Source organism: Postia placenta, assembly GCF_002117355.1.
Source record: "Postia placenta MAD-698-R-SB12 unplaced genomic scaffold POSPLAscaffold_18, whole genome shotgun sequence".
NCBI classification, from domain to species: domain Eukaryota; kingdom Fungi; phylum Basidiomycota; class Agaricomycetes; order Polyporales; family Adustoporiaceae; genus Rhodonia; species Rhodonia placenta.
Genome location: NW_020169849.1, coordinates 424,725 through 443,980, shown reverse-complemented (window position 1 = coordinate 443,980; position 19,256 = coordinate 424,725). Strand labels below are relative to the sequence as shown.

At 51.6% G+C, this 19,256-nt stretch overlaps 6 protein-coding genes across 6 annotated transcripts; 4 read left to right on the top strand and 2 right to left on the bottom strand.

Moving 5' to 3' along the window:
* Window positions 1–396: 396 nt before the first annotated feature.
* On the top strand, window positions 397–1,023 carry POSPLADRAFT_1050103 (hypothetical protein; the record flags this gene model as incomplete). Its single annotated transcript, XM_024479910.1, has 2 exons — window positions 397–488; window positions 534–1,023. 2 exons carry the CDS (start codon window positions 397–399, stop codon window positions 1,021–1,023), a joined length of 582 nt encoding a protein of 193 aa, XP_024334244.1.
* Window positions 1,024–1,772: 749 nt separating this feature from the next.
* POSPLADRAFT_1050102 (hypothetical protein) lies at window positions 1,773–5,698 on the top strand (the record flags this gene model as incomplete). The annotated part of the gene is made up of 12 exons (XM_024479909.1): window positions 1,773–2,672; window positions 2,727–2,780; window positions 2,831–3,073; window positions 3,134–3,243; window positions 3,312–3,349; window positions 3,398–3,575; window positions 3,630–3,791; window positions 4,073–4,595; window positions 4,648–4,914; window positions 4,965–5,123; window positions 5,177–5,419; window positions 5,480–5,698. The coding sequence occupies 12 exons, from the start codon at window positions 1,773–1,775 to the stop codon at window positions 5,696–5,698; spliced, it is 3,096 nt and encodes a 1,031-aa protein (XP_024334243.1).
* An 83-nt stretch (window positions 5,699–5,781) lies between these two features.
* On the bottom strand, window positions 5,782–6,733 carry POSPLADRAFT_1041668 (hypothetical protein). The gene is made up of 3 exons (XM_024477953.1): window positions 6,577–6,733; window positions 5,958–6,521; window positions 5,782–5,895 (listed from the first exon to the last, which is right to left on the bottom strand). Exons 1-2 carry the CDS (start codon window positions 6,712–6,714, stop codon window positions 5,988–5,990), a joined length of 672 nt encoding a protein of 223 aa, XP_024334242.1. The 5' UTR covers window positions 6,715–6,733; the 3' UTR covers window positions 5,782–5,895; window positions 5,958–5,987.
* Window positions 6,734–7,003: 270 nt separating this feature from the next.
* On the bottom strand, window positions 7,004–9,147 carry POSPLADRAFT_1157055 (hypothetical protein; the record flags this gene model as incomplete). The annotated part of the gene is made up of 11 exons (XM_024487128.1): window positions 7,004–7,249; window positions 7,310–7,472; window positions 7,532–7,744; window positions 7,791–7,974; window positions 8,029–8,294; window positions 8,343–8,442; window positions 8,493–8,524; window positions 8,574–8,725; window positions 8,780–8,906; window positions 8,968–9,000; window positions 9,059–9,147. 11 exons carry the CDS (start codon window positions 9,145–9,147, stop codon window positions 7,004–7,006), a joined length of 1,605 nt encoding a protein of 534 aa, XP_024334241.1.
* Window positions 9,148–13,155: 4,008 nt separating this feature from the next.
* POSPLADRAFT_1080099 (hypothetical protein) lies at window positions 13,156–14,007 on the top strand (the record flags this gene model as incomplete). Its single annotated transcript, XM_024482986.1, has 3 exons — window positions 13,156–13,261; window positions 13,429–13,627; window positions 13,680–14,007. Coding segments are annotated over 3 exons (633 nt in total), but the record flags the coding sequence as incomplete, so codon positions are not given.
* Window positions 14,008–15,019: 1,012 nt separating this feature from the next.
* On the top strand, window positions 15,020–18,832 carry POSPLADRAFT_1185936 (glycoside hydrolase family 92 protein; the record flags this gene model as incomplete). The annotated part of the gene is made up of 23 exons (XM_024489189.1): window positions 15,020–15,058; window positions 15,117–15,191; window positions 15,244–15,364; window positions 15,428–15,474; window positions 15,555–15,607; window positions 15,674–15,792; window positions 15,859–15,944; window positions 16,004–16,106; window positions 16,186–16,470; window positions 16,530–16,591; window positions 16,658–16,757; window positions 16,808–16,864; window positions 16,920–16,953; window positions 17,011–17,209; window positions 17,261–17,329; window positions 17,389–17,475; window positions 17,546–17,674; window positions 17,732–17,740; window positions 17,796–17,882; window positions 17,942–18,089; window positions 18,142–18,147; window positions 18,195–18,391; window positions 18,454–18,832. The coding sequence occupies 23 exons, from the start codon at window positions 15,020–15,022 to the stop codon at window positions 18,619–18,621; spliced, it is 2,280 nt and encodes a 759-aa protein (XP_024334239.1). The 3' UTR covers window positions 18,622–18,832.
* Window positions 18,833–19,256: the final 424 nt, after the last annotated feature.

Below are 19,256 nucleotides of genomic sequence, written 5' to 3'. Positions count from 1 at the left end.
GGTCGCCCAGGATGCTGCCTTATATACATGAGGGAAACCCCCAGGGACCGGTAATGGACCCCTGGTACCTAGCTGGGTAAGGATTACTAAGTATCATGTGCTCGATGATGTCATATATGATGTCATAGTCTGGCCCTGCCCTGCCCTGGGCCTAGGGTCCAGAATTGACCGGCCTATGGCCTAGTGCCTGAGCCTAGCTCCTACCTATGATGTCAGAATGATGTCATGGTCCAGAAGGAGTCTGGTTTCTATCTAGAAAAGGTCCGGCATCAGAGTCCAGCCTGATGTGTCCAGAACAAGATCATGTGTCGCTTATTTAAGCGGATAACCCCTTAGATATGCAGCTGTACCCATATGCGGACAGATAAGTATGGATAAGTCCCTATACCCTTTAATATGTCCGCAGAAATAGCGGAAAAATTAGGTAAAATTAGGGAAACTGTGACACCTGGCTACATGCTTACAGTGAACTCATTGGCCTCGCGGATGTGAGTATTTATTTCATCGTGCTTTCATCATTACTCAATCTCGAGGAAGGCATTACTGGAGACCACACATCCTAACAGCGAGAAACGCGTGATAGGCTTGGGGCGCATCGCATACACCATAGCTTGGAACTTGGTCGAGCAGTATTACCTTGACGTGACGTCATACGTCGCGAACGATCCTCGAATCGTGGAGGGACTCCCCACCGTCGTGTCTGTCAATGGAGAACCAGATAGGGACGACCTCGCCTTGTGGAATGCGCAACAGGGTGGTATCGCGATGCTGGATGACCTCGACAGAGCGCTCTCCCAGGCCGTCACGCGCTGGCGCAAGGAGAGCCGCGGCACGCCAAAAGTCATAGAGGACAAAGAGGACATACTGGAAGAAGTGGAGGAGGAGATAAGAGAGCTGACGGGATTTGGCGGGCAGGCCGCGCATGGAAACGAGATATTCATCCGCAGCAAAACCGCCTTCAGGAAGTGGGTGAACAACGAGCCGATTCCAAAGGACAGCCAGAAGTTCTTCTACGGTATCTAAGGCGCAATACAACTGTGTTCACCTTCAATGTATGTTTTCTGTACATTCAATCGGAATGGATATCTGACGCCCGCATCCTTCTATTACGGTTTTCGATCGAAATCGCCATGCGACTACAGTACCAGAGTACTCTTGAGGGAGGTGAGCACAGCGATCCGATCAGCAAGTCTCAGCTGTGGCATTCTGAGCCACCCGAGCCTAGCATCGTGGTCAATAAACAGCTAAGTATGCTGTTGCTTCGGCGAAGATCTCGGGCCCGAACCCATTGGTGCGTTGAGCGAGTAGGGGTTATCCAGGCCCATAGACTAGTTCAATATCAGCCGGCTGAGCCGTCTGAAATATACAGGTCACCCGATACTGGCAGATTTCAGGGATAATGATAAGTGTGGACCTCTTGCCAAACTGTCTTGGCATGGATCATGCTGAGGATCCTTCGAACAGAATAGGGGCTCTGGGTAAGTCATCCGTCCTCAAAATGTAAAGTATCGGAGCTCGTGATACTTCGATATCACAATAGTTCTCGGAGGCTGACGCATTTTGATACGCGTGATGCCGGTGCATTTTTTGAGACCAAATCAGATGGAGGCATGTCTGATCTACACTCCCAGGCGCATCAAACATAGTCCCGACCCTCGAGATGATGTACTGTGTCGTACGCTTAGTGAAACTCGGCGAGGCGGTCAACAGCCGAGGTGTACTCCGACTATATATACCACTTATTCACCGGTCATTGGTGACCACTGTCTAGTATGTCCGACATGACGACACCTCCACTGGACGGTTCGGTTCAAGTGTTACCGGGATTTCTCGACTTTCATGCCAGACAACATCCTCGGCAGCCACTTTACGTGTTTTCTGCATCAGACAATCCTCACGGCGACCTGTCAAATATATCATATCAGGACTTCAGTGATGCTACACACCGCATTGCTCACTATTTGCGTCCGATACCAGGCGAAGACCTTGACCGTCGAGTCCTCGCGTGCCTTTTGCATACTGATGCCGTCTTCTACCACGCTGTTACTGTGGGCGCCATTCGCGCGGGATTGATTCCCTTCCCTATAGCGCCTGGTACCTCTCCTGCTGCCATTGCCAGAATGCTGGAGCGCACAAATACGCATCGCATTATCTCCCAGCCTCACTTTGCTTCGTTGGTGCGCGACGTTCAGCGCGTTCTCCCCGACGACTATGATCTCCACGTGGACCCGTTACCCTCCTTTACGGAAGTCTTCCAGAGCTTCGGCGATCTCCTCGATGCGAAGACGAATGGCATTGAGCTATACCCTCCAGCTGACTACCCAATTGACTCCGAAGACGTTATCCTGTATCTGCATTCATCAGGCTCGACAGGCTTTCCGAAGCCCATTCCGCAAACTGGTGCGACCCTCCTGAATTGGATACTGTCGCCGACGAACAGGGAACCTGCAGAATTGGGCTACATCTGGGGTCCAATGATGTTGCCGCCGTTCCATACCCTCGGCATCAGTACACAACTTGTGTATCCACTTGGTTCGGCCAAGCCCGCAGTTTTGTTCACCCCACGCGCGCATCTTGGCGTAGCGCCATTGATACCTACACCAGAACTTACGCTTGATGCCGTGCGCCAGACGAAGGTAGACGTACTGGTTGTAGTACCCTCGGTTTTAGGAGTGAGTTTTGCTGGTTCGTGCTTTCGTGGTGGAATCTGACATCGTGTCCTCAAGGCGTGGGTTCAAGACAAGGAAAGTATGGTTGTGCTGAATACGATCAAAGCTGTGGTAAGCACGCTTGCTTGAGGTATACACAGGTCTGTGATATTCCTTGTCAGATTTACTGCGGCGGGCCCCTATCGCCTGCCACCGGCGACAGACTCGTTGCTGCTGGTGTCCGCCTCTATTGCGTGTACGGAGGTACCGAGTTTGGCGGCGTAACACATATCCTTGACGCCGACTATGATCATATCGGAGTCGCACCCAAATCTCCGGATGAGTGGCAATGGATGCGTTTCTCTGATAGATGCAGTGTGCGCTGGGTACCTCAGGACGACGGAACTTATGAATGTTGCTTCATGGTAGGTTTTCCCGACCATGCCTGTGACACAGCCTGATCCACTTTCATTTTCACGGCGCAGGCAAGTCAGACACATCGTCCAGCTATAGAGAACATGGCGGATGGCGAACATGGTTATGCGACTTCTGATCTCTTCATACCACATCCCGTGAAGCCTGGCCTTTGGCGGATGTAAGTTTCCGTCACTTTTGGCGCTGCATCATGTCTACGCAGTACCTGATCTTCTGACGATTGCGTAGAGTGAGCAGATCGGATGATGTGATCACGCTCTCGACCGGTACGTCGTATTGTCCGAATACATTCCCCGATTCTCACACAATGAAAGGGGAGAAGATTGTCCCTATTCAGCAGCAGGACATAGTATCAGCTCATCCGCTCGTGAAAGGCAACATAATGTTTGGTCGCGGTCGCGAACAAGTTGGCATCCTTATCGAGCCGCGTCCCGACCATACTATCATACCAGGGCATGATCATGTACTCGCGGAATTCCGCAATATGCTCTGGTATACCCTAATAGCGTCTTGCCGCTGCTGTCACTGATGTACATGTTTGTCCAGGCCTCAGATCGAAGAAGCGAATCGAATCGCACCCGCACATGCGCGCATTTACAAGGAGATGATTCTGGTGACTGATTCTGCCCGGCCTCTTATTCGCGCAGCCAAAGGAACCATCGTAGTCAAGCAGTCCCTCGCACTATATGAAGAAGATATCAACAATCTGTCTGTTGCTTCGCGTTGTTATCTTCGTCGCGAGCGCTGATGATCACCCACGCCAGGTATTCGAGAATAAGGGATAATTTGAATTTGCACGACATAGAATTACCCCATTCGTGGTCTGTTTCAGATCTACAGGAGTGGTTATCGAGGGCTGTTACAGCCATCTCCATCGGGAAGACCTTGGATATTACTGATGATTTCTTTGAGCGAGGTTTCGATAGGTAAGCGTTCGCATACGAGCTGGTGCTAAAGATGTGCACTGAGTCAATTCCAATGGCGTGTAGCTTGTCTGCGACTTTACTGAGGAATCATATAATGGCTGCGCTGCGGGCTTCCTCAGACTCACAGATCAAGAGCGCAGCACGCGACGTGCAGCCTAATTTCGTATTCACCCATCCTACAATCCTGTTGCTTGCCACCGCAATTTCAGCCCTAGCGAATCCGAACCGCGCCGCCCCAGCCGCGCGCTCCCCTGTCAATCAAATTGAGACTATGATCGAAAAGTATACTGCGTCGTTGACGCCGGTGTCTGCATCTCAGGCGGAGCAGCAAACGGCCGCTGCGGTGGTCCTCATAACGGGGTCGACGGGCGCTCTGGGCTCATACATGGTTGCCGAACTGCTCGCTGATATACGCGTCGCTCGAGTGTATGCCTTAAATCGTGGCACCTCTCTGCAAGAGCGACAAGCAGCAGCTTTCAAAGCGGCGGGATTTTCTGCGAACATAATGTCCGACGTCCGGCTCAAGCTGTTGAGTGGCGATATGACGAGGGACGATTTTGGCCTAGAAGCAAAGAACTTGGATGAAGTAACGTACTTCGTTTTGCGACAGAGTTGTATGGCAACTGACCGCCATATAGCTGCGCACGTCCGTGACTCATGTCATCCACAATGCATGGCGGGTGGACTTCAACCTCGCCCTCGCATCTTTTGAGCCACAAATCGGAGCGACAATGAAGCTGCTAAATCTCGTACCACGCGCTCGCTTCTCGTTCGTATCCTCTATGTCAGCCGCACAGAGCTGGGATACCACTGAGCGTGGACTGTATGTTCCTGAGGAACCGCTGCATGATCCATCGATTGCCGTCGGCACTGGCTACGGCATGTCGAAGTTTGTAGTCGAAGAGGTGCTATAACTGCTTGGCTTAGCGGACACTTGTGCTGACACCTATGCAAGGTCCTAGCCAATGCACGCAAGTTAGGTTACTCCACCACGAGTCTCCGAGTCGGCCAGATATGCGGATCCAGACGCAATGGTAGTTGGAACACATCGGAGTGGGTTCCGAGCCTGGTCAAGTCGAGTATCTCTCTTGGGTGTCTACCAGATGGCAACGGGGTAATATCTCAGCATCCTTCTCGCGATACTCCACTGACGACATACCGGGTTAGGTGGTTTCGTGGATCCCGATAGAAGCTGTTGCACGTGCGGCTGTGGACATATCACTATCAGTGAACGCACCCACCTTGGTAAACATTGTCCATCCGCATCCTACACCTGCGCGGCATGTATTTGGCGCGATCAAGGAAGCATTGGAATCAGACGTCTCGTTGTCCGTCGTCCCGATACAAGAGTGGGTGGATAAACTGGAAGTCATTGCACAAGGCGCTTCGGAGAGTGAACTGTCTACAATAGTAAGTTGGCGTGAAGATATACAACAGGCGTTGTTGCTGATATGTACGATGACCTTCCAGCCCGCGATCAAGCTGCTTGATTTCTTCCGCAGTATTGCTACACTTACCGGACGAATGCAAGATACATACGCTGCCAATGCAGAGATGGGTGGGTTACCGTTGTACGAGACGACGAAGGCGCGAGCACTCTGCTCCGCGCTAAACGAGCTTTGTCCCCTAGCAGAAGAAGACGCCCAGAAGTGGGTCTTGTTTTGGAGAGAATGGCGGTTCATCCCATGATAGTTGTTCGGAAGCAGCGTTAATTTGAATGCTTCATCGTGCTTATTCACCGTAGACTTTGCCCATATACTGCATAACACGTGTAAAGGCTATGTATGTGTCATTTACGCCCTAGTAAAGTAGACGTGCCATGCCCATGTACTTATTTGGAGACAATAGCGCTATGGCAGGAAATGAAATTGAGATGATCAGAAATCTGGAGCATAAAAAATGGATGCGTATGATTTGGGACTACGACTGCCAAAGTGACCATCTTACCAATTACATCCCGGTGGTCTTGGCCCTCTCGTCAAGCGGTCTGGAAACCAAGAGCTTCCCAGTACAACATCGATGCCGGGAACTCTTCAACGTACTCCAACACACGTTCTCGCGCGTCATCAATGAAGTCCTCTGGTACCCATTGCAAGCTCCTGCTCCCTATGTATGTGCGCCGATCGCAGGTAATCTCTAGGAGCTCGTCAATATCCTGCACGTCGACATATTGCTTCTCCTGCATATCTCTCCGGTCGGAATCCCGATGATCTGTCCATCCTTGCAGCTTGAGTAAGAGAAGTGGGAGAAGCGGCATGACGGGGAGGTGTTGCATCTTCTTAATTTGTGCGCTGGGCACATCCGGGATATTCAAGCATCCCGGGAGCAGGATGTCGACTTTACAGGCCCGTGCGGTGCCACGACGGCCTGGCGTCAGTGAACACCAGAGTACTTCATATGTGGCTCGGCGATTACGAGACGAAACGAGGTAGAAGTCCTCGTCTTCTTCCACAAGCAAGGTTTTTAGATCCTCAGCGTCTACATTGTCGGCGAAGACGACGAGATCCACGTCCTATACATACGATGAAGATATCTGAATGCTGTCTGAGAGGCTGAGAGCAACTCACGTTGGGACATCTAGTTGTGCCGTACAACACGCACCCTGCGCTTCCGAAGAGACAACATTCATACTCGTTGCTGTTGAATATGGACACTGCACGATGTGCAACATCGTAGATCTCTTCCAGAGTGGGCGGACGAGCCATAGCGACGCCTGAAGATGTGCTGCGCTGGTTAAGCCTGCCGCGCCATGCAACGGGCGGCGTGAACGACTCTCACAGTATTGACACCAATGGCCGAGTGAGCACAATGGAGTTAACCTGGGGCACATCGGCTTAGTAAGCATAATCAAAGAGTAATACGCGCTAGATACATCTTTGTGCATTCCTAGTCGCGTGGGGCTAACGGACGCCTATACAGTATACATCTCTGTATCGTACAATACCTTGCAGCTACAGCACAACACATGCACTCGAACGGGTCTGCACCCAGTCATCAGGTCATCATGATCTCCACTCTTGCTTCTGATGCTTTCTCCAATACTGAATGGATATCTTTCTCCGATACTGACTGGATATCTTTCTCCTTGCCTTGCTGAGCCTCAATGATCGGCATGATTTCCTGCGCAAGATCCTTGTGGTCGAAAAGGGCGGCCGTCTCCTCCAGCGTGCGATTCTTCGTCTCCACGAGCATGAAGTAGATGAAAACAAACTCGAAGGCAATCCAACAGCAATAGAAGATCTGTGTGTATCAGATATCAGACTGATGGACTAGAAACGTGAACGTAGACAAGAAGCTTACATAGTACTTCCACGCAAGGCGCTGGAGAGCAACAGGGTTGACGTACTGATTGAACACTAGTGCGAGCGAGACCCCAACGCTATACACCGTGAGACCCTTTGCCCGCAACGAATGGGGTAGGATCTCGCATGTGTACGTCACAATGAGAGGTGTATATGCCAAACTGTTGACAGGGCGTAACTGATCAGCTACTCACTCGCGACCGGCAGAAGCAACACTTACTCATAAAAGGCATAATAGAGGAAGATGAACGCAATCACCGAATGGGCCGCAGCGGGTTGTTGGTGCAATGCGTATTGCGCCGAACAAATCGTTTGAAGAGTGAAGAACACGAGGCTGCCTCCCGTTGCCCAAAGGAAAAGGGGACGACGGCCGATGCGATCTACGAGGAATGAGGCTGATACAGATATGATGAGGTTCCAAATTGCGAGGATCCTGTGAACACGTCAGAGACCGAAGGACAAGCTGGCGGGAAACCGACCCTGTGATGAGTAGCTGCGTCGAAGTACTCGTAATGCCGATAGTATCAAAGACCTTGTTCAGGTAATACGATACAAGTCCATTCCCGGACCACTGCGAGAACCAGCCAATTGCTATGGCTATGATCATCCGCTTCCTGTTACCCGGCGTGGAATACAGAGCCTTCCATCCAACATCGCTGTTCACTGTGCCATTCTATCAGAAAACGTCAGAGTGTGTGAAAATATATGCGGAAGCACCAGTTCGGTCGAAGTCAATCGCAGCCTTGATCTCGGCGAACTCGAATTGCACAAGAGGATCCTGCTCGTTGCCATCAGCATGGTAATATGCCAAGATTTTCAGGCCTTCCGCATCCTTCCCATTGGAAATTAGCCAACGCGGGCTTTCCGGGGCAAGAAGTACGAAAAAGAATTGGAGAATCGACGGGATACCCTGGATGATGGAAGGGATGCGCCACGACCATTCATTCGGGATGTAGGCAGTCCCATATGTCGTCCATGACGCACTATATGCATATCAGAAACGAGCATCCAGCCATCGTGATCGCACGTACATGACATTACCCGAATACCAAAGCGAGTTGTACACAGAGGTCAGAGGTGCGCGGTAGGTCGGATATGAGATCTCAGTGACCAGCATTGGCGCTGCATTCGCTGCACAGGATATTAGTAAGTCCTCAGATGGCTATTACTCGATATCAGACCTGCAAAGCACACCCCAAAACCAATCAGGAAGCTATAGCAGCATGTCAGACGACACTTAGGTCACGTTACACTCCGCTCACCGTCCAGCAATGAACATCCCTATGTTCTGCGCTGCAGACTGGAGCGCCACGCCCACCAATGTGAATACTGCGCCGACAAAGATTGTGCGCCGACGACCTATTCCGTCCGACAAGTAGGGCGCAAACGGATAGGCGGCCAGAGAACCAATGTTCTGGAGTATCCCTCAATCTCTTGTATCGTGATATCTTGTAGAAATGAACTTAACTTGCATAGCGCTGAGCGCGCCCAGGAGGGACCCCGATGGACTGTTGAAGTAGCCCTCCCATTGCCAGAGGGACTGAAAGTCGTTCATTAGACTCCCGTCAAACCCATTGGCTGAAGATATGATGATGCTGAGACGAGCCCCTCATGAGTGTTCCGAAGCTATCCAAAGCCGCATCGCGCCAAACGTACAAGAGGACGATCCAAGCATGCAGATTAATGAGTCTTCGAGAAGAGACGCAGTTCAATAGATGATCACGCTGAATGATACCGAGCCACGCACCGCCGATTGTTGTACCACTTCCTATTCGGGTCCAGGAGGTGCGCGACGCCCGTCGTCGCCTTTGCCGTAACCGTGGCGCCGACTGCCATGCTGAATCTGCGCAATAAACCTCGACGAGAAGACGGAGATTCCAGACGTGGGGCAGTAGTCACACGCCTCGACACGACAAAACGACTATATAATATCTTTGCTCAAATGACGGTCGAGACGAAGGCAGCTGATCCAGGGAGCCTCATTTCTCCAGGGAATCGCCATGTACATGACCTCTCCACAATTCCCCAGATTTACCGCCGCCAATACAGATAGCGATTTGCGGAACAAGAAGAGCTCGTCAGAGGGACAGTGCCTGGCCGAACATTTGTTTTGATCCCTGTCAGCTGCCAGTATGGGTCTCGTGGATGCCACTTCGTTGTGAACGCTCATAACACCAGCTGGTAAACCGGTCTGTATTTGGTGTATGCAACAGGAGAGATATGCACGCACATATCTGCGCTGCAAATCACAAGCTAGCAACGTCGCTTGTAGGTTGGCATGCTTGATGCAGTCAGGGCTGAGAAGTCATCCGCGGAACACCGAAGATATATAGCACTCCGTAGTCTTCCCAGATTCACGGTCCGTCGGCCGCAGCGCGCGTTGAGAAGGGTGGAGAACGGCCAATTCAGATGCGCCTCGGTGAGACCCCGAACGAGACGGAACGGGATATACCGCCTTGCAGCTTCATCAATGCGCCTGGTCAATGTCAACAACGCTGATGGCGGGAAAGACCGACTTTACTGAGATGGCTTTAGCGACAACAGTTGAGAAGAGACGTACCGCAGCGAAGGGATTGCATGGTCAGATGACCCTGAAGATGGGTCACATAAAGGCGCCTTGTGGTCGATCTGGATTCTGTTGGGCTATGCGCCTGACCTATGCTCACGTTTACAGTGTAACGGAAGAACCGCGGGATTGTATCAAGGACCACCTTGCAGCATGGCAAAAAGCGTGACAATGATAAGACGTTAGTGCGAGTAAGAGGCATTCCCTCGACTCACACAGCATAGGCTAAAAACACAGACTCGAACGGACGAATGGCACGGCAAGCTAAACAGACGTCCCCTCCCCGGGAGTTCATCCACAGGAAAGTCCCGTACACGGTCCTGCTCTTCCACTACGCCACGAGGGGCGAAGCGAGCACGAGTAGGCTATTAATACTCATAGCAAAGAATGTAGACTCTTCAGTCGTACGGTCGTTTGGACGTGCGGACGGGAATCAGCTACGAGCACGGGATCCATCATATACTGCACTGGGAATACGAAGCGGAGAGTTTCACAAGAAAACAAAAGTCGCACCAAAGCGGATTACTGATGTTCAACAAGATGCGTGTCGATGACATGCGCTCCGCGAAACCTGTTCCGCGTGAACAATCAATAGAGGTGACGGTGACAATGCTTTTGCCTTCCAATAGTAAAAAGATTACGAAGAGAAGGGCGGTGAGAGTACGAGAGAGCCGGGTACAACAAAGACACTCAGATCATTCGAGGGCGTAGGAACATCGACGCCCGCTGGAGACGAGCACGGTTTTGCAAACGCACCCGTGCAACATGCCGAGCGGAGCTTCAACGACAGTCTCGCACAGCCACAGGAGTGACACGATCTCAGGCCTCATCCATCGTGCTCGTCTACACGTCCATCGCACCTTCCGTTATCCGCCCAACTACGGTACTGCTACCAGCCATACTGTCTCACTCGGCGATAAGACTATGTTCTAGGCATTACAATGTCCTTATATCTGGGGATTCTTTATCGGGGCGCTTCGGAACGTAGTCAGAGAAGTCCGTGTACTCGTATTGATTTGGATCTTGCTCGAGGATGTGCGGGATCAATTGGAACCCTGACTCATTGAACCCCGTTCATATTACTTTATCTGTTCGACATTATCTGTACGCAACATCTCAGCACCAATTCACTTCAGTTCACTCTATTAACGCTGTGAATTGTTCGTCTACTGGGTAGCGCCATCACTATCTTCCGAGGACATGTGCGCTCGAATGTGCGCGGTTGAGTACATAATAGCCTTATCTACTCTCCATCTATTGTCTGACAACCAACTCCGCTGTGGCGTGTAGCTTACTGTGTCTCAGAGGATTCTAGCAAGATCAGCCCCCGGACGGTACCGGCCGCAGAGTCATAGCTGTGCTTGAAGCTTGACAGTTGGTCGTCTCTGGTATACGTACATAATCTTCTTCCTTCCAACCACCATGGACAATGCTCGTAGGTTACGCAATCAGATTCGATTCGCACTCGCGAATTCTACCCCTGGCCTGCCCGCTGGTATGGTTGGCGCAGGAGCGAACCCAGCGACATACTTGGCATTCCCCACATCTCCTGGCGAAGTAGTTGAGTACGATCCGGGAAGTGAGGATGTTTCAATTCCGGCCGATGAGGTCGTTCCCGACGCCGTACTCGGATCTATTCTGGAAGTCAAACATCTGCACGAAATCTATGACCAGCTGAAGAACGAGTACATCATCAAGCCAGCGCCTCCGAATGAAATTGATGCCGATGACAAGCGTGATCGATCTAAATACGCAGTGTATGCGTTCACAGTTATACGGAGGTTCATTCCTGTGGGAAATTTCGGGCAACTCAATGCGAAGACTTATAACGTGGTCACTCTACTGGAAATGCACAGCGTGCCTCTTGTAGAGGTGGGTAAGGAAGTCATTGGGCAGGTGCAAGGCATCTCGTGGACAGCGAAGCCTCTGCGGGTAGGTCGTCATTCGGATTCAGTAAACTAGTAACGGTTAAGCATGTCGACAGGTCAACCCGCAAATCCTCCTTGCATGGCTTCCCGAACTGAAGATGCATGTACAAAACCTCACAACGGCGACAGAAGGCGAAGCAGACGATTCTCCCGATCGCCTACAGCTCAATCACTTGAACCATCTCCTAGCATACCTGACAACGACTCATGAGGCATCGCTGCACACTCTCTCCTCTCTCCTCGCCCACAATGAAATAACGTTTGACCTTCTCTGGGCGCTATACGTCCCCGGAAAGACTATCTTGTACACTATGTGCCCCGTCACAGGGGAGCCACGCGCAGTCAAACTTATGCATGCCGAGCTTTTCCAGAAGGTCGACCCGCAGAGCGCAGTCCCTGCAGCACACGATCCGACTGGGTTGATGTCCGGCAGGCCGGAGTCGGACCAGCGTACACAGTACATGTGGCGCCTCGTGGTGGAATATGTTGAGGCAGATGTTGCAGAGCTTGGGGAACGTGGGGAGACGCCATCTGGACACACATTCGGCTACGCGGGCCTCGGCGTGGTACTGGACATCGCCACATTTACGGGCGCGAAGAAGATCGCACGACTTCCAACGTATCCGATCCAGTACTATGCGGGTCCAGGCGGAGTGGATGGGTTGAAGGAGCGTCTTATCAGGCGTGGCAAGAAATGGGCTGCGATCGCTGGGGGTGTGAACCACCTTGCGTATCGCGGTATTGCGTGGCGGTGGCACCAGAAGTCATATGTGAAGCATAGTGTAAGTGGCGGGCTTGGCCTCGTGCACACGCGATTGCTTCCTGTTTCCTTGTATCTTTGCGCTAATCTGAACTTGTATCTCCGCACCTAGGTCGCATCTCGTGTCGTGATTGATCGAAGTGAGTGTCAGCGCCTCTGAGTTGCTAGAAACAACACGACGATATGTCATACAGAAACCTTCGTGGATACAGCCCCGAACTACCCCCGATTCCCTCAAGTCACGAAAACCCTATCTGGGCAGGACATTGACAGGCACGCGCTCCGCTATGGGGCTATCGCAGAGGAATCGCTTGACTCACGTGAACTCACCGAGGAAAAGCTCATACTTACCTCTCCAATCGTGTATGGGTTCAGCCTGTCTGACAAGTATTGGTGTGAGTATGCAACTTTAAGGGGGGATGTGCACTAATATCATCATGTGTGCGCTAGTAGAATTCGCAGTTGAGCATGTGGATCCATTTGAATGGAACGACGAAGCCTTCGCACAGCTTGTCATCCCACCACAGCATAAGCTCGTGCTACAAACCCTCATTGAGTCATACAACTCCGGGGCTACTGCTAAGTTTGACGACTTCATATCTGGGAAGGGGCTTGGCCTCGTCATCAACCTATTCGGAAATCCTGGAACAGGTATAGCTTATGCTATAGATAGTTGTCCCGCTCTGATTGATATACGTCTGTGAACAGGGAAAAGTCTGACAGCAGAGGCCATGAGCGAATGTGAGTATCAATGTCCTCCTCGCGCTCTTGTGTCTGACTGAAAAGGCGCATCTTCAGACATGCGAAGTGAGCCGCGCTTCTTTCCTGTTATATTCGTCAGCTAACACATCTCCCCGATGTAGAGCCGCTCTACGTTGTTGGTGCTGCCGATCTGGGGACGTCAGCAGAAGGGGTAGACAGTAGCCTCACCACTGTATTCAAGATGTCCGCGGCATGGGGAGCGGTTGTACTGATTGACGAAGCAGACGTGTTTCTCGAAGAGCGCTCGCTGCAGTTCCTAGAGCGGAATGCAATGGTTGCCGTCTTCCTGAGACAGCTTGAGTGAGCACTCACTCGATACAATATGTGCCTTCCCTCAATAGCTCGGGAACAGATACTTCCGGGGCATTCTCTTCCTCACGACCAATCGCGTGCGGGTCTTCGACGAAGCATTTCAATCTCGGATACATGTCTCCCTTCGCTACCAAGATCTCGCCCCGGATGCACGACGCCAGATCTGGGTGGCGTTCATGCGCAAAGTGAATGGAGACACGCCTAACGGAGGTCTTTCGAAGGCAGATCTACGTGACCTGGGAGAGAAGAAGGTAAACGGTCGTCAAATCAAGAACGTTGTCAAAACTGCAGCTTCGCTTGCTGTCGGGCGACAAGAGCCGTTTGGATATAAGCATCTCATCCAGGTCCTCGAACTGATGGAGCAGTTCGATACAAGGTCAGTCGCATCTTCTACTGCCTGCGACCGAGCTGACTGCTGTTGCCATAAGCCACACGATGTATCAATAAACATGCGATATATCGCTTTTCTTGTCCTGTACTTGTATCTGTGTAGTGATACTAATCGAATGCCGCTTTGAGGTGTGTTCCCTTGGCATTGATTCGGATTGCCTAGACCCCGTCAGACTGACTGCTTCCACTGTCTCGGAACCTCCTGAAGTCTTTCCTCGGTCCTGTGTCTATATTGTACGTCATGTGGACCTTGTGACCAACACAAGGACCGCACTTCCTCAAAAGCCTCCAGCCCATCTTTACATAGATAACAAGAGCAATGCCTGTGCTTCTCTTTCGCCACTCTGCCTGCCTTTCTAATGATTTGCATCAACGTGCTGATAATGGTGTGGCCATCTCATGGCTGATGTCATCAAATAGACGGTAGCGGGTGACAATGATCAGTGGGCGCCGATGATGCATAAATGTCAATAAATTAGATTTCGAAGTTGCCAGCATGCGGTCGTGTTGATGACGGTCCGTTTATGATGTGAGTGCCCCCACGTGCTGCTACTTCTTTTCGGCTGCATACTTCTATGGGCATGCCGTCAATTGTCTGGACGTTGAAGAAGTCATGGGGCTGATACTGCATGCGAATCGAGCACTCGACGCAGGCTTTAGGCTCCCGTTTTCCGGGAAGATGAGCTCGTATACACACGCAGCAGCCTTCCTACCGCGCCTGTCTTGTGGATATAGATACCAGGCGTAGATTGCATTCTTCGTTAGCCCACCATGCGTTTGTCCGAGGGCTTCATAATTTTGCGCGCCACTGCGTTGCTGGCATGTTGTTGCATATCGTTGGCATTCGAGCCTATCAGCGATCCCGCTAGCCTGGTCAATATGTTTATTGGCACGACCAATGGAGGACATGTGTTTCCAGGCGCGTAGAAGTCAATTTGTGATGAAGCTCTCTGATGCCATAATTCCGCAGGCGCGACCCTTCCTCATGGAATGGCGAAAGTGGGTATGGACACAGACTCGCCTGGAAATGTACGCTTCAATGACGTTCGTTCTATTGATCAAACTCGATGAGCACGAATTGTTTTAGCAAGCAGGATATGATGCAAATCCTGAGTATAACGCGTGGGGTTTCTCCCAACTACACGACCAAGGAACTGGTGGCGTAAGTAGCCATGTCGTGTGCAACGCGTACCACGTGACCGCGTCTTTCCAAGGGCGTCTCTTTGTCTAACTTCAAATTGTGGGCTTTTGCGTCCTGCCCGGTGGGCGATATCTTCGAGGCCTGCCCGACATCTTTGAACTCCAGAAAGGTTCAACGCAACATTCTTCCAGATGGTGAGCAAAGGTTTCTATTTCCTAGGTGGCTTACGCTTGCTCACCGGCATAATGAATGTACAGGCTCTCCTGATGATGCGGCCGAACCGGGTTACTTTTCGTCTAACCTTGTCAGTGTGATCGATGAATCGTCAATTCCGCGTCTATCCGTTGATTCTTGTGTACATTCTCATGCAACTTATATCTCTAGTCTACTGGGATCCGGGTGGAGCTCACAGCAACCCGGCGCGCTGCATTGCATCGGTACGCTATACATGTTCTCATTTCCATCCCAAAAGAAGCTCCGATGTTCTAAATAATGCTGCATAGATACACTTTCCCATATGGGACCCAAAATCCCCGGATGCTAGTCGATGTCACAAATGACGGCGAGCAGAGCAGTACGAAACCGATCATGCAGTTGAATACGTCGACAGCACGAGTCACGGGTATACATCATGGCCTGATTCTTATTTCTCAATACAGAACTGATAATTATGTCCATCATCGTGCAGGCGCAGCCGACTTTCAAGCCTCTTTTGGCCCTGGTCGTTATCGGGTATATACGTGCGTTGATTTCCAGGGTGACGGTTATGATATCGTAAGCGGGCAGCATATGTTCGTCTCAAAAAACATTGATGCTGACTCATGTACATTCAGGGCTCTCCCGTAGAATATGGTGCTTGGCTAGGGGACTCCCCAGTCAAATATTCCGTGACTATCAACCAACTTTATCGTGGTAAGCTTCGCTGCAATTGGATTAGTACAATACCCTCACGCCTCTCAGGCTTCCTTGACCAGCTCGGTGCTTTATTCACGTTTGCGCCGAACCCCACCGGTAGGTACTACAATGACCATGCAAACCATAAAACCTAATTCCGTGATATCCTCAGGAAACACAACCATATTAGCTCGAGCTGGGGTATCGTTCATTTCAACCGAGCAAGCGTGCTCCAATGCGGAAGAGGAGATCCCTACATTTGATTTCAATGGCGTGCAGGCTAGTGCGCGGGCCCAATGGAATGATATCTTGGGCAGGATACAGGTCGACACCGATAATGTAGACAGCGAAACAGTATCACTGCTATACAGTTCGCTGTACAGGATTCACGTTGTTCCCGCTGACTGTACGTCCAGGCTCATATGCTTCCATGTGCCTCCTTGCTGACGGTGTAGTGTCTACTAGACACGGGCGAAAATCCTCTGTGGAACTCAACAGAACCGTATTATGACTCTTTTTACTGCAACGTGAGCATTGTTCCTAGCGTTTACCAAACCATCCGACTTGAGCTAAAATTACGATACCACGTGCAGTGGGATACTTTCCGCGCGCTGTACGCACTGATGTCCTTGCATGATCCAGAAGACTTCGCCAGGATTGTACGCGGCTTGATCAACATCCAGCAACATGAAGGTAAGACCATTGCGAGACTCCGAACATCCATCTTACCTGAAACTGCCTAGGATGGCTGCCTGAGTGCCGCGGAGCCACGCAGCAACAGTTCATACAGGGAGGCAGTAGTGAGTTTTTGCTATGAACCATTCCCGAGAATATTCATCAACACTATATGGGCAGACGGCGACCCAATTCTGGCTGAATTCCTGGTAAAGTGTGTCATCTCGAGCTGTTCCAAGACGCAGCACCTCAGCATTTAATGACCCGGCAGATACTACAATCAATCAGCAGAGTTGGGCGTCAACGTGACAAGTCTCTACGAAGCCCTACTGGCGGACGCAGAGGACCAACCGCCCAACTGGGACCTTCAAGGGCGTCAGGCCAACATTTGGAAAACCCTTGGTTACATCCCGTCAGACGTCTGGGAACCATCAGGCACGAACACCAAGCAGGTGTCACGCACACTGGAGGTAGGCAGTTTAACCCCGCGCAGTGCGACGGCAGCACTGATACCACTGCAGTATTCATTCGACGACTTCACCATATCCCAAGTAGCGAAGACAATGGGAAAGACAGCTGACGGGGCGAAGGTGGGATCGCTAGGCGTGGTGCGCGCTGGAGTATTTGATGACAGCCTACCTGTTGCTAGTACGCAGCGCGGTCGGGTAACTTTGTCAACGTCTGGAACCCAAATACAACTGTTCCTGGGAGCCCCCAAATAGTCGGTATGATGCAGGTGAGCGTCGACACAGGTATGCACATTTGAGATGAATATCAGCTGATGCGGACATGGGCGGTGCCCGAAGCCCCGCTTTTTGAACGGCACATTCAACTATACCGATCCTCGACACTGCAGCGTCAACGACCCTACCCAGTCCACTTGCTATCTGGACGCCATAAATACAGACGGCTTCTACGAAAGTTCTCCTTTGGTCGTGAGTACTCGAGGCTGTCACTTGATGCTTCTGGTTCGGTGCTCATGTCAATTTTAGTACTCGCAGGTCCGTAAAATGCTTCATACAGCAAGGTCATGCGCGCTAGACCTGTTATTTCCAGTTCGTACCCCACGACACCGCGAAGCTGGTCGAACTGCAGGGCGGCCCCGATGCGTTCATTAGGCGGCTGGACTTTTTGATTGACGAGGTGCGCGAGCCTTGTACGTCTGACATACACCGCGACGTATAGCATGTGTTCCGCACCAGCACTATTTCGACGAGACCGACGAACCATCCATGCAAATACCGTTTATGTATCACTATGCAAACCGCCCGGGACTCAGCACACAGCGCTCTCGCCAGGTCATAATCGACTACTTCAACACATCTGTCAGTGGGATTCCGGGGAATGATGGTGAATCACTTTGTCCTCCCTTGCATGTCGGACTTGTGCTGACAATTGGTAGATTCTGGTATGTAGTTCTCACTTTCACAAGCACCTGCGTAAAGCTGGTTCCAGGTGCAATGGGAACATGGGCGGTTTTCCTGCTGATGGGGATGTACCCTATACCCGCTACTCGCCAATACCTGCTATCCTCGCCCTGGTTCCCTCAAATGACATTCTACAACCCCATCTTCAACAAGACAACCACCATCATCGCCAACGGCTTCGTCGGGAACCCTGCGAACGGCACAAGTGGACCTATTTATGTGCAGGTACGTAATTGTGTTCACCCTCTTGCAAGAGTATCCTCATAAACGATGGTATGCTGTCCCAGAACGTGACTATCGATGGCGAGCCATGGCACTCCAACTGCTATCTCGACTGGGACGTCTTTGCGCACGGGTCCACAGTCGAGCTCCAGCTCACGGATAACGCCAATTTGACTTGCGGAGATAGCGCTGCTGCGCTGCCACCGTCTCTGTCGACGGGCGGCTTCGACTGAATCCACCCCACGTTTGTGGGCTGCCGCTTCTACTAGCGATCCACAGTCCTCCGTAAACGTGACACTGCCCGAGGATATGGTGCAGCCCGTATACGGCACCCCCATGCCCGTGCCGGATGCTGTTCAGACTTTGTACGTACCTATGGCCGATGTGCTTGACTCAGAGAATGAGCATGGAAGAGACGCCCGACCAATCTGTCTTGTGGCGTTCCTTTACTGGGCCGTGTCATATCGCGAGCGGTCCTACCGTTCACACCCCGCAGAGACCCATTCGGCCAAGCACAGTGAGCCCTCGACTGCGTTACGCCTTTCTCCTCACCGCCAGCGTGACCCGTCTCCGCGGCCCATAGCGATGCGCTAACCATATGCCTCCTTGCTTTTGCGACGCGACGCGACCCTGCACCGTCGAGTGACTTTGCAGCATCTGCCCCGCTGACTTGATTGCCGGCCAAGTGCCACCTACACTATATATAGCCACACTCTAACCTTGCCTATCCCGCACCATGCCATAAGGGGTTGTCTCTGCAGGGACGCTTCGATTACTCGAGGGGGGGGGGGCGCGAAGGCGTCTCGTTGACACGACAACTTCTCCCGCCGGTTTGGTCACGACGCGCGCGATCTGCCTGTCCGCACCT

Bases quoted from the DNA above. Each gene is read 5' to 3' on its own strand.
- POSPLADRAFT_1041668 (XM_024477953.1), bottom strand. From the start codon at position 6,714: ATGGCTCGTCCGCCCACTCTGGAAGAGATCTACGATGTTGCACATCGT. The intron at 6,522-6,576 runs GTGAGTTGCTCT...TCGTATGTATAG, and splicing joins GCACAACTAGATGTCCCAAC to GACGTGGATCTCGTCGTCTT.